This window comes from Chaetodon auriga, chromosome 1, assembly GCF_051107435.1.
Source record: "Chaetodon auriga isolate fChaAug3 chromosome 1, fChaAug3.hap1, whole genome shotgun sequence".
Lineage (NCBI taxonomy): Eukaryota > Metazoa > Chordata > Actinopteri > Chaetodontiformes > Chaetodontidae > Chaetodon > Chaetodon auriga.
This window is the reverse complement of record NC_135074.1, coordinates 18,079,024-18,092,560: the sequence shown is the minus strand read 5'-3', so window position 1 is coordinate 18,092,560 and position 13,537 is coordinate 18,079,024. Positions and strand designations below refer to the sequence as shown.

At 41.9% G+C, this 13,537-nt stretch overlaps 1 protein-coding gene across 1 annotated transcript; it reads right to left on the bottom strand.

Moving 5' to 3' along the window:
* Positions 1-8,847: 8,847 nt before the first annotated feature.
* polr2m (RNA polymerase II subunit M) lies at positions 8,848-13,100 on the bottom strand. Its single transcript, XM_076727842.1, has 4 exons — positions 12,744-13,100; positions 11,380-11,979; positions 11,040-11,262; positions 8,848-10,004 (listed from the first exon to the last, which is right to left on the bottom strand). Exons 1-4 carry the CDS (start codon positions 12,851-12,853, stop codon positions 9,861-9,863), a joined length of 1,077 nt encoding a protein of 358 aa, XP_076583957.1. The 5' UTR covers positions 12,854-13,100; the 3' UTR covers positions 8,848-9,860.
* Between the last annotated feature and the right edge of the window lie 437 nt (positions 13,101-13,537).

The window sequence follows — 13,537 nt, the reverse complement described above, 5'->3', positions numbered from 1 at the left end:
CGATGAGTTAATAAGGCAGTGAAGCTCGTCTTAGTTCAATAAAGGGTGAAAACTTGAAGCAAAGTGTTAGAATATTTACTTTCTTGACATTTTTTGAGTTTACTTTGTTTCACATACATCTCTCAGCTGAAACTACAGGCATGTACTATCAGGTTATCACCTCTTGAGGTACAAAGTGGTATTACAAGACAGGACGAGTGGGGGCTAGCTGGTTAGCATGCGAACTTCAGTAGGTACCTCTGCCACACAATGCATAGACATTCAGATGATAATTTAAGTTCATTTCTTTAATGTTTATGACCTAAATATTTCTGTCCATATCACATTGCACCTTTAAAGTAATGTCACGCACGGAAAATCATTTTGACTTTATCTATATATCTGTATTACATTTATATGGACATTCATTAGATTTGACAGAAGATCTAAGAAAAGAGGCTATTCAGCCTTGAATCATGGTAAATATGTTTCACAATGTCTTGAGAGACTTAGATCCTAGAGTTTGGAGAAATGACTCCCAGAACATTTTCATGACCAGTGACTCGGTGTGTGAGGAATAAGGTACGAACAAATAATGGAAAAAACAACAACACGCACACATGAAATAGGACTTTGAAGTGGGTGACATCAAAATTACAAAGGTGATGACAAAGCTGAGTCATGTTACATTCACGGCCTATTCCCAGCATGTGTCAGACCTGAAAGTCATCACCTCCAGAGCTGCACTGGCACAGCAGAGCACCTGTCGTGAGATGAAGTTCATAAAAAAGACGTTTTTGCATTATTAGTTATTGACTCAAAAAAGCAAAACAGACTTAATAAAAGCAGTTTGTCACGATCTGGCGTTTCAAAAACTTCATATATCCAACGTAGGACTAAGCACTGAACGTGAGCACTAAACTAAGCACTAAACATCAGCCATTAAAGATCACCCAGCATACTAAACAAGATTTGTACACATTGGCCACTTTTTTTGGGCACAACTGTAAAATCTAATACAATCCAACAGAACAGCGCTGCCATGACTTCATGTTTTCAGTTTTTGTTGACACGCCTTCATTTACACATCATTGCGAATTTCCCTTGGGTATGAATAAAGTATCTACCTACCTACCTACATGAGGCCAAGACAAAATATTGGATACACCTTTTGATATAATGTGGTCCAGCACAACACCACTACCCACCGCTGCCATCACCATGAGTTGAAAAAACTCCTGTTTAATTAGCAGACGTCAGTCAGTCTACACACTTGAATCAAAGTGTCACATTCACACACATCTCTTGGACGCTGTCTTGCTGTGTGTAAATATTCTTTAAACTTGAGACTGTGAACTTTTGCACATTCCTGCACAAAACTGCACAGCTCACATATTGTACATATTGTTTTTATAATATTTTTCACGTTACTGCCAGTTTTCTGTTTATGCTTCTTGACTTGTGGTACTTGCTTTCATCTTTATTTACATTTTCTTGTACTGTTTATTTTTATGCAACAATATACCGAGACACATGTGTGAAAACGTACCTGGCAATAAACCTGAATCTGATTCTGACATGAAGTCAGTGACATATTAACCTCTGCAGGATTTTTATACTTACATGAGAAAATCATCAGTCTGAGCATTTTAAAAAGTGGCTGCAAAAAAAATATTTTGTGTGTGTGTGTTCTCCAAATCATGAGCAAACTTAAAAAGAACTAGGAGAGCATGGGTGTCATACTGTAGCTACAGTCTGACTACCAGCACCTGCCTGAAGAAGCAGCATGTAAAACATGTCACAGAGCAACGCCGCCTTGATCTCTCCTCTACCTCTCCCTGCATCCTCTTCTCCGCCGCACTCTGCTTTTCATTAGTCTGTGCTGTGGCACCTGTAGCGGCTGAGACGGGGACGTATACACAAGTCAACCAGGACCATCTGCAGCCTGGACATGTTTGCCAGAGTGTGATACATTCTTCATTGGTCATGGTCCTCTTTGTAATGTTGTTATGTTTTATGCTGACAAAGAAGAAAGAGCAACAGGAAGACAAACAGCTTTTATGAATTTAGTTGAGTGACTGCGTAGATGACACTGTACCCTCAATAGAAGTTAATATTCTTCTGCCTGCTATCACACATGCGTTGTTATGTCAGGAGAAATGTAAATGGAGTCAAGTTGTTTTGAGTCTCAGTGTTTGATTGGTAACTTGGTGGGACATTTGTGATGTAAAGAGAATTTCAGTTTTCATTTCAGAGATGACAAATATCACACCCACTGCACCCACTGCTCTGTCGTTTGGAGGTGTGCTGACGGCATCACTGACATCATTCATTTAAGCCTGTACTGCATACAGTTGCCCTCCACCAACAGAGAATCACATATACTGACATGTTGTTACACTGATATATATAATGAAGGGGTTATCTCTTCGCTGCCTCAGGATAAAATGGTGCAGTTACTGTGGGTTACTTTTCAGAGTAGCTGTGCTCAACAAAGGATTTGTATTGAGATCTGAAATGAAGGTTGATCAATGTTTTTTACAAAGACATGCACTGAAATTCACTGGCAGTGAACACAGGATGGGCAACAGAAGCATAACTGAACTGTTAGGATCAATGCGCTCACTTCGGTTTAATGTGTAAATTTGTGGTTTGGATGTATAATAAAAACTGGGAGCTTGTGTGTTTCTTTGACTATTTGTGTTATTTTGTTCTTTTCTACTCTAACTACATGGAGGGTTTAAACCACCTCTCTCTGAGGAAGAAAGGCCACCACCAGAGGGCGACACCATCACATCGTCTCCCCACAGCTAACACTAACTGTTAACCGTTCACTGGGTCTTCTTACTTTTGTAAAGTGTTTAGCGGAGGATTTTCACGGCAGGGTGTACGGAAACACCCCAACAATCAAAACTGGAAAGTACAGAGTGTTTAGAACAGTGTGTGAAGTTATTGCTGTGTCTAGCCTGCTATGCTTTTGTGCCTGGAACAGTGATTATACCGATTCTAGCAGAATTTTGTCTGTTTGTGCAGTAAAGTCCCACATTGTCTTTGTTTGTAGTTCATCCAAAACACTTTGCACACTAAAATGTTGAATCTCAGCTGGAAGATATTTACACAGTGAAGGAAGTCATCTAATAAGCGGGTGGAGCTGCCTGTCTGTCTGACAGCTTCTCTCAGAGAAAACAAAACATTAATGAATAAATAAGGAAAACAGTCTGGGCCTCCCACTCCCACTCAGTCTTCTCCGGTTTATCATACTCCTATCCAACCATCCTGTGGGGCCAGAGCCGCGCTGCAGAGTCTGCGCTCCAACGTGCTATAGTGCAATCAAAAACACCTGGCCTCTGGGCTTGGAATGGTCACAACATTACAGCATATAAACGAGCCAACTACTCCATATAGAGGCCCCATAATTGTTGGACTGGGGAGGATTTCTGCCTCTTTTTTTTACTGCACAGCTTTACTATTGTTGTAAGACACAAGACCCAGGGCCAAACTTAACTGTGCAATGCAGACTTTATGAACATAATTTTACAAACAAGTAGGAATTACCCAGAAAGCTGCACTACACTGACTCACCAGGGCTGTGAGACTCTGCCTGGTTGGCATGGGAAGCAAACTGAGCTGTCCTTCAGCTTTCGCTGCCAGTGATTTCCAACACCTTCACGTATTTATTTCATACCTGCAACACAAAAAAAGAGATTTGGCATCAACACTTTTTATATTTTAAAGGTTTTGTTTGGCAGAGCTCCAAATAGCTGAATTTACACTTCTGGTGCTTGTTACTTCAAATCAAGAGGCATGATTTCACTCAAGCAGCAATGAAAGACAATATTATGTTGTTTTGGTCCACCCTTGTCTTTGGAGAGCTTTTGGATTGATGTCACAAACAACACCGGCCAACAAATTATACCTTAACACACTGGTGCTCTGCGTGATTGCCACAGCTGACATGTCTTATGATCCTTCCACCAGGCGATAACTGAGTACACGTCACAGAGATAATCAATGTCTTTTCCACTTGTACTGGAATTGTGCATCAGATAATGGGAAAGGAAGGAAGAACATATCAGCATATATAACTTTAATTAGTACAAGACATACTTTTATCTCAATATGGATGCTTGTGACATAATTTACCAAAAAAATATTTAGGGATCAAATTTCACCAAATGCAAAATGAGGGGCACAAACAAAGAAAATGTGTGGTGTAAAAATGCTTGAGGGACGGGGGAAAAAGGTTGGACAAAAGTGCATTGTTGTTGTAACATTAATGGGGATACAAGAATAAGAATTTTCCTCCTCATTATGACCAAGCTGCCAGGCAGGGTCTCTGGTTTCTCCCCCCTGCCGTGCCCTGGCACCCCCGCAGCATCCCCACAGAGACGGCTTCCTTGCCGTGATGAGCTTTTGACAGGCCCCAAAACAGCCTGCTTAATGCTGTGCCAGGCCAGACATGGAGCGGCTGGGATGCTGGCAGCTTCTTGGCCCACACCATGCATCACGGGCCTCAACCCATTTTACCCCTAGTTTCCCTCCTCTCGCTCTCTTTCCCTCTCTCCGCCCTTTCTTCCAAGTGCCTCAGGATTGTTATGCAAAGCTTTCCAAGCAGAGATGTGGGAGTTCTTTCAGGCACAGATGTATCCAAATCATATTTGTACAATCTCCGGTCGCAGGGAGAGATGTACTGTAGGACTGACCTGAGAGCTGCTGTTATCTGGGTGGAGCAGCCAGGTGGCCTCACCTGGGACTTTTACGACTGAAACACAGAGACTCACTATCTGGAATCAAGAAGTAATTTTAGCTCTTTGTCATGAATAAGTGCTGATCGCTGTTGATCGTTCACATGTCCTCAGAAAAAGTGGCTCTAGCAATAAAATCCAGTATAAGTTTGATAATATACACAATGACAAATTGCATCCATAGAAGGGAGTATCAGCCTGGATGTTATGTCCCTAAAAGTGCTTTTTAAAGATGTAGTATGAGAACTTGTCATGAGAATAAAAAGTCAGGTTGCTTCAACAAAGAACAAAGATACACTACTGCCATCCAGTGTTGGACCATGAGTACTGCCTGCAGAGAGTTAAAATAAACACGCAGTCCATCTGCTACAAGACGCAACAACACAAGGATAACTCATTACAGCTATACCATGCCTTTTCCATTTGTGGTCAGTTTTATGGCTTTTGAACTGTAAACATTGTGCCAAGGAAAAGGAAACACATAACGCTTGTGTTGTGACATTCTTTTGTCACTGAAACTCTGAGCGCTGCTTTACTGCTGTTACATTAAACCTGGTAGTCAGTTAAGCAGAGGAGAAGAAAGTGTTGGTGGAAAAACAAGAACTAAACTCTGTCTTATCATCAAAACAGCAGAGTGTTTAATGACATAACAGTGCATGTGCATTTTATTGTACTATTCAGATTATTAGAAGCACATGTTCTCGTTCTGAAACAGAAACTCAACTGCTTATTGATTACACCGATTAAATCCTATTCATCATGACAGGATGGAGATGAAGAAAAGTCTCTTGAGAAGGATGTAAAACAGGGGCCTTTCCTCTAAACGACATTTGAAAGTGTGAAATAAGGCAGGGTGGCTGAGACTTTCACACTCAACAGTTTACCATGTGTAAAAACAATAACACACACGTAAACTGAGAACTTTGAGACTGTCTGATGAAAGCTGGTATGTGGAGGAAATGGACAGCAAACTGTTACCTTTATGCATATTCATAGTAATGATTTTGTTTATAATAAACCACATATGAAGCACACATTTGGTATGTGGACTCTTCCTTATCCAGACGTGGAATGTAACAAAGTCCACTTACTGCAGTGCTGCACCTGAGCACAGTCTCTAAAAATACTGTAACCATCCCTACTGTGTAGTAATTGGTAATAACTACTGTTATGTAGTATGAGTTGGTAACAGTGGTGGAAGGAATAGTGTATGGAGCTAACAGGTATCTTTGTGCAGCAGGGTGTTGTAGTGAACAGGGATACTGACCAGCTTGAGATACTGATTGGGTGACTTCTCTGCTGCTGGAGGCCCACTCACAGTTTTTGTGGAGCGGCACCAGCAACGTGAAAATGTTAGCATCAACAGTCTCGGTGAGATAAGATAGAGTTAAAAATATGAAGCAAAGATGCACCGTCTGCAAATCTGCAAAATTCTGTGAATCTGTGGTGAGCATCCACACCAGCATGTACCAAATCTCTGTAACACAGCTGGTACAGTTCAGCCTCCAGTGAACAGAACATGGTCTGATTCTAATATACTGTAACGCCAGTGTCTGAGTAGAGTATTTAACAGACAAGCAATCACAGAAAATACTCTAACCACAGTCATATGTCACAAAAAACAGCTATGAATGTTAAAAAAGAAAGAAAGAGAACTTAATCTGAAGAATGTAGAAATGCAATAAATCATTCCCGTGACCATGTTTTATGACACTTCAAGACACCTCTGTCAGATTCACCCACAGTCGGTGAGTATTTTCCTATCTACATTACCGGTGAGACAGCTGCAGGACTCTGAATGCTGCAGCCACATATCATGCTTCCTCAGGCAGTCGACAGCCATGACATGAACTATGTGCGAGCTTCCTCTCACACACGTTTCATGGTGAGATAACTGGAGACCTCAGCACAGTCCTGTCAGGAAGGTATTTACTTTCCCCGTCGTCGCGTCAAAAGAACACAAAACATCCACATGAGCTGAAGACACACGAGCTGTTTCTCATTCGCAGCTCACGCCATTTGCATATAAAACATTTGTTCAGATTTCACACTTGAGATGAACACAAATGAGCCACATTGACTTGCTGCAGCCTGCTGTGAGGTTTGTCCTCCACACGTTGACCTTAACAAAACACATTAAAAATGTCAACCAATAGTATATTTTAAAAAGTTTGCGGCATTTATTTAAGTACTATACCCAAGTACAAGTCTTTTCATTTTATGCTAGCCTACGTTGTAGATCTACTCCACTACATTTCATATATAAATATTGTACTTTTATCTAACAGTGACTTACTGGTTACTTTTCAAATTAAGGTTTTACACTTATAAAAAAAAATATGATAATCTTTAAAAATAAAGATTTTTCTAGTGACCCCTAAGAGAGCCTGACCCCTTGTTTGGGAACCACTGAACTAAACTAGCAAACTGTATATGAAGTAGCTAAAACTTGCTACAACAGTAAAATGTTGCTTACAATCTAATAGTATCAGATATAATAATACTGTATATCAGTCACAAACAAATATTTCTACTTTTGATATTTTAGTTCATTCAGAAGAAAATGCTTCTGTACTTTTACTTAACTTCTTGAATTGTATATTGTTGTATTGCCGTCTTGTGAGTGCTTGCTCCGCGGCCGGCTGTAGCGCAGTGAGAGGAGGGAGAGCTGGTTCTCATTGGGATGAGGAGATAGGCTGTAACCGTATCTGCAGAAAGCTGCTGTGTGCGGCATTATTTCATCTCTTCATGTACCCTGAAAAATATGACAAAAACATCAGAGAATGGAAAAAGCATGACCTCAGACTTTGTAACCTGGCAGATATAATCCAATCATTCTGCTGAGGGCCTAACTCGAGTTTAACGCCAGTCTATACATCATGCTGTATATCTAATTTAAGGCCGAGCTGACTGCTCTTTGAAGAGGCAGTTTTGAAATCACATTCCAGTTTCCCCTCCCAAACAGCAAATTATTTCTACTCCCGCGAGACGTGTGATTTCGGACTCAGAGTTGGAGCAAATCACTTGCAGACTACTTCACGAGGAGCTTATTAATCTGAGACCAGGGGTCTGGGATTCAAGTTGAAGTATAAACAACCTCATCATCAATGGACAACACAAAAAAGCTTTGACTGTAGAGTGTGTGCTTGGTTCCACCTCAACAACATCAACATACGTTCAGAGTTAGGTTTGACGCCAGATACCACAGAGAAAAGCTACAGCAAAAATGTGCCCCATAATTGGTAACAGTCTCTGAATTTCTGTAAGCAAGGTAGGCTGTAATTAATCCCAGCGCAATGAGGATCCTCTGCGGAGTGTGCTCATGTATTTGTTATTGGACGTCACCTCAGGGCCACTCTGGAGCCCATCAGATACAGAGTCTAAATACACAGCAATCAGATGGCTTGAAAAAAAAAAAAAAAAAAAACATCTCCCACCAATGCCTCAGCAAAAATTACCAAAGGTTATCAAGGAGCATCTACCACCAGACTCTGACCGACGTGAACCCACCCTCATTTCCCCCAAAACGTGCCTCGGTGCCTTCTCTCTTCCTCATTAAAATCCCGGAATCAGGCCGTTTGACTTAAGATGGCCTGCGGCCTGAAGAGAGATGACGGGAAAGGCAGTTTGGAAAGATGCTGAACGTAGCTGGCACTTCTTATCTACCACACCATTAACAAAGTTGAGAAATGGTATTTGCCATGTTGCATTAGCCTGCTGCCGTCCCATCATCGCCTGCCATTCCCAGCAACAACACGACCCAAATGCAGTCCAGATGTCTCAGCCATCAAGCTTCAATATTTCACTAACCCTGCATTAATCTTATCAAGTGTGTCACAGACCCCTGCTTGATAACATCTCACAGGATTTTAGAAAACCAGTGCCTGCAGCTGACCACGGCTTCACTAATAAAAGAGCTTGCTTCTATTTGATATTCAGAAATGAGTGAAACTTAATTCATCCGCATCGAGGAAACAGAACATAACCTCCTGCTGTACTTAAAGCCCAATTTTGTGGTGCATTAAAAGCTCTACGTTTATTTTAGACTTGACACTCTGAATCTCTTTCAGCAGAGAACAGTATGTCTTACTCACCTTAGACTTCACATTTTAGAGTTGTGTTGAGCTCATTAAATATGACACAGTATAATACACATTTGCAATGCACATTTTTCACATTTCATGAAGATGTCCAATTCAGAGATTGTGCTGTTACACACGATAGATTTTCTGCTGTGCGGTTTATATTTTTTCCAGTTTAAGGGTTCAGTTCAGCCCTCATACTCACCTCTCCTGCAGGCTCAGTCCTGCGGCAGAAAAAGCCTTTTTATATATATATATGTCTCCACGATGCCACTAGAACTACCAGCACACTGGTTACAGCCGGCAGAGGACTGTGAGATACACAGTGACGCTAACCTGAGGCTTGCTGTGCTGAAGAAACTGGATGACCATTTTCCTAATGCTCTCATGAGTGAGCCGTTTCATACTAGAGAGGAGAACCTAAAGAATATGTCTTATAGATCCATTTTCAACCATTCTGGAAAAGGATTGTCTTCTTGACAAACACAACCGTTTTGGAAATCAGATGTATTTATTAAATTCTGTGACAGTAAACTCTGACACGTCTGCAAGCTTGTGTTTATTTTCTGCATAAAACTGCAATAGTGCCAAAAGAGTCTGCTCCACTTTCTGATGAGCTTTAAGTGCATGTGATTATTAACATGCTCAAATAGAAATTTCAAAGCACAATACACTCAGGCTCAAAAAGCCATAACATCATCAGTTTCTGTATAGTGACATGAAACATTCCCTTGTGACACAAGCTTAAAATGTAGCATTTAAAACTCTTAGTCAACAGCAGGTCTTATTATTCCTGCAGGCCACTAAAAAACTGCACTCAATACGAACTGAATGACAACTAAGTAAGCTAGTTTCTCAACCTGCCATTCAGTTTCCTGAGCTGAGTCTGGGTTACCAACTATGTCCTCACACCATGCAAAGACCCTTTGCCTCTCTTAAGAATTCATGTCCTTGGAGGGAAAATCCTGTTTGATGGGTCCTGATTGCGAGGTCCAAAGCCTGGTTCCCTCAGGGCCAAGGTCACACTGGTTTCCCCAGCTCTGGCCTTCCAGGATCAGTCTTCCTCTGAGGAGAGTTGGGCTCCTTCATCGTGAACCTCTCTGTAGGCAGCCATGGGGCCACTGTCAGGAGTGCAGCTCCCCATAGAAATCTTCAATCCCTCAGACAGTTTCTGGGCTGCCAGCTTGGCCTGCAGCTCCTGAAATTAAACACAACACAGAGAAAAAGTTGACATGAATAGGCTGGTAAACAGAAAACAAGCACATTATCATAAAGCAGCACAGCCATAGCTGTTAAACCCTCAACAAAAGTAGGACTGACAATAAGCTAAACAGTTGACAACAGCACACTGTTTGACGTCTGGCTCTTAAGTCATTACTTTGGATGTGAAGTGATACTCGATGCCTGCACTGCCTGAACGCTGCCCCCTAGAGCTGATGGAGGGATATGACATGGACTTAATGCCACATTTGATGAGATGAGATAAAGACCTGTAAATAATACTTATCACTGGTCAAATACATTGTTTACTGTATAAAATTAACGCTGTGTTCAGAACCACTTTAGCGCTCTGTAACAATGCAGCGCTCTCATTCATTTGAATGAGGCCAGTCCAGGAATGTCGATGCATAAGGGCTCCAGCAAAAAAACACACAGGGTTGTGCGGCAAAATAGGGGAACCTGCTCAAATTTAGTTTGACCACAATGTAACTTCATCCAGTAAGGTGCAATGGTGACCTGCCAAATATATGCTAGAGCATATTTCTAATTATTACTTTGATATGTGAACACTGCATTTCTCCTATTTACATCGCAACTGGACATAAAAAGATGCTAATAAAGATACTGTGAGTAACAGAGCAGCAACATTTTCTCTCTTTATATAAACACTGTGCAGTGTTTTGCCATCAGATGAGCTCTCAAAATGATATATCTGTTACCCAAACTGGATTTCCTGGACCTTAATGTCATGTCTCAACAGTACCTGAAGCAGCACACCGGCACCAGTGCCACTTCTTGTATTTTTTAACACCAGGCTGTACTTGGTCTGAATGCCCACCAAATCTTTGTAATTCCCCAAGCCTGATTGTCAGAAAGGCATTCAGCGATTAATTTATTCAAAGACAAAATTTGCTCTGGCATGTGGAAATTTCTGACCCTGTCAGTCTGTCCACAGTTTAATATATGTACTGTATGTAAATATGTACTGTGTGGAGGACTCAGCCGCACTTACGAGCTGCTTCGTGGTTTGTTCCTTCAGGAGGGCAGCTGACTCTTCCAGAGACAGAAGCTGGGCCGGACTGTGATGAAGAGGAGGGAGTTTGGCTGCAGTGATGTCATCCAGGTGTTTTCTGTCCCGCTCCCTCCTGGCCTGTGCAGAGAGCGGTGAGGAGCCTTCAGAAGACTGGCTGGGTGAGGAGGATCCTGAGGGAGAGACGTCACTTCTGTGGGGTAGTCTGGAAACACAGTTGAGAAGGTGTTATTCACATGGATAAGTTCTATAAAGAAAGCAAAATGACAAGTATTGATGTTTACAGAAGCAATCGTCACATCATGAAACAAAATCCACTCACTGATTTGGTTTGAATTGTTGCTTCCTGAGAGCTGAAGTCTTCTCTGTTTTTTCCAGGACAGTTACATAGTGAGGCTTTTTTGGTATCTGCTGTCTGAGAAAGTAATTGTCTCTTGCTGTGCTGTTTAATGGGTCTTTGGACTCACTACTGAAACCAGTACTAGTTTCAGACAGTCTGACCCTTTCCAAGGCCTCCACAAGGTCACCCTCTTTTGTCTGATCAGAGTTCAGAGAGGCCCCAGCAGCAGCCGTCTCCATGGTTTCACCAGCAGCCGCTGTGGAGATGAACTGGTCCTGCTGGTCGTCCAAAGTGTTGTTTTCCTGCACGTTGGCTGAGGCAGGTGAGGTCTCCCTCTCCTGCATCACATCACCTGCAGAAGCCTCATGTTGCCTGTCCTGGTGTGAGGCTGCTCGTGTGTTGACTGTAGTGCGTTGTTGCATAGTGAAAGCCTGCTGGTACTTGGACTGTAACTCTGTCCTGGCAGCAGACACCAAACTCTGTCTCTTCTCCTCTTCATCATGGCGTTCAATGGCAAGACGCACGTTCTCCACAAATTCTTTGATTTTTTTCCCCTTGTCAGGAAGAGTCTGTACTAACCGACTGCGAACAAGACAAACACAGTCCATGCTATATTTAAAGTATCATTCAAGACATATATGGAAGACATCAAACACATAAAACAACATTAAATGCAGACAGATTGGGATGAACACCATTGTTCCACTAGTTATTCTCTAATCTGGTGTTTTGACTGTGGTGGTGGAGTCACTCATATCCCTTCAACTGCTGTGCATTTGTTATGTTTCTCCATTCAGCTTTCTGTCAGCTTTAGTGCCCATCTGTATTTTGGCTTAAATAATTTCACATGTTGCATCCAAGCTGTTTCATCAGCATGGTAGTGCAGACCGTGACTCATGAACATAGTAAAGCTTTGCACTTTTTTTCTCTAAAACACGTTTGCCATCCCTTGGTCCAAAAAACTGACATAACCTTACAACCACCTTATAATAAATGTTGTAACTTACAATTCATAGAGCATTTACATATGTCGTGGACGTTTGCATATTTAAAACACTCCAGTGAGTTGACAGTATTGAATACAGAGATGATTCGTTCTTTGTAGGAACACACTGACGGGCAACAGAGTGGCTTACCTCAGTCATGATAAAGTAGCTCTTCTTACAAATAATCTTATTTATGTCTCCTCTGTCACATTGCATAATCAAAGTACATCAGAGCTACTTTGATGGTGGTTGTATGGCAGGAAGTGCCACACTGAGTCACGTATGAGCCAGTTTGTGCCTGTACGTTATCTTACATATATAGACGGGAGGCTGAAACTGGGGTTAACAGAGTGAACTTACCTGTTAGAGAGTATCTTCTGCTGTCGCAGGAGCAGTTCTTGGAGTTCCTCTTTGCTGTGGTTTCTCAGGTCTCCCACCTGTCCCTGGCGCCCTGTCCACGCCGAGGACATCACTGTTAGCTAGTGACAGCTAGCTTACAGCCATTCACAAACAGCACGAGACAACGTCTCAGTTTAACGGTGTAACTTAACGCTACACACAAACTCTAACAATACGTCACCCTGGCTAAAATGTCATCTGTTAACTGAGTCTTGAATGATTGAAAAGCTTTAGAAACTTCTACAAGCGGCAGATACACTTCTTCAACACCAAACAACATTTCAAAGTGGGGTTCTCCCTCTTCTTCTTCGTCTTCTTCTTCTTCTGCGGGAATCAATCATATGAAGTGTAGTTCTGGCGCCCCCAGTGAACAGGACAATGTAACGCACCTTTTCTTCGCGTCACAGCCAATGAAGGTGATTTGCTGCCCTCTGCAGGTCAAATGTCGTCATCAGCACCAAGTCAACGAGTTTGACAGTTATTTCCAACTTGTGACAGTTAGTCTAAACAGGCTTCACAGTCTCAGATTTTCCATAGCTGCATTTCCTATCCGGATGTTTCCCACCACGGTGCCAACCTATTTCTCTCTCAGTTCAATGAACAATGACCCAGCTTCAACCAAGGGGTTACAGCTGTGTCCTTTCTATTCCCTCTCAGAGTTCAAAGACAGTTTAACTTTTGGCTGCAGCTGTACAGCTGGAATAAAATCTCAGTAGACTTCATCCAAAAATATGTTTTTCTTTTGATGTATTATT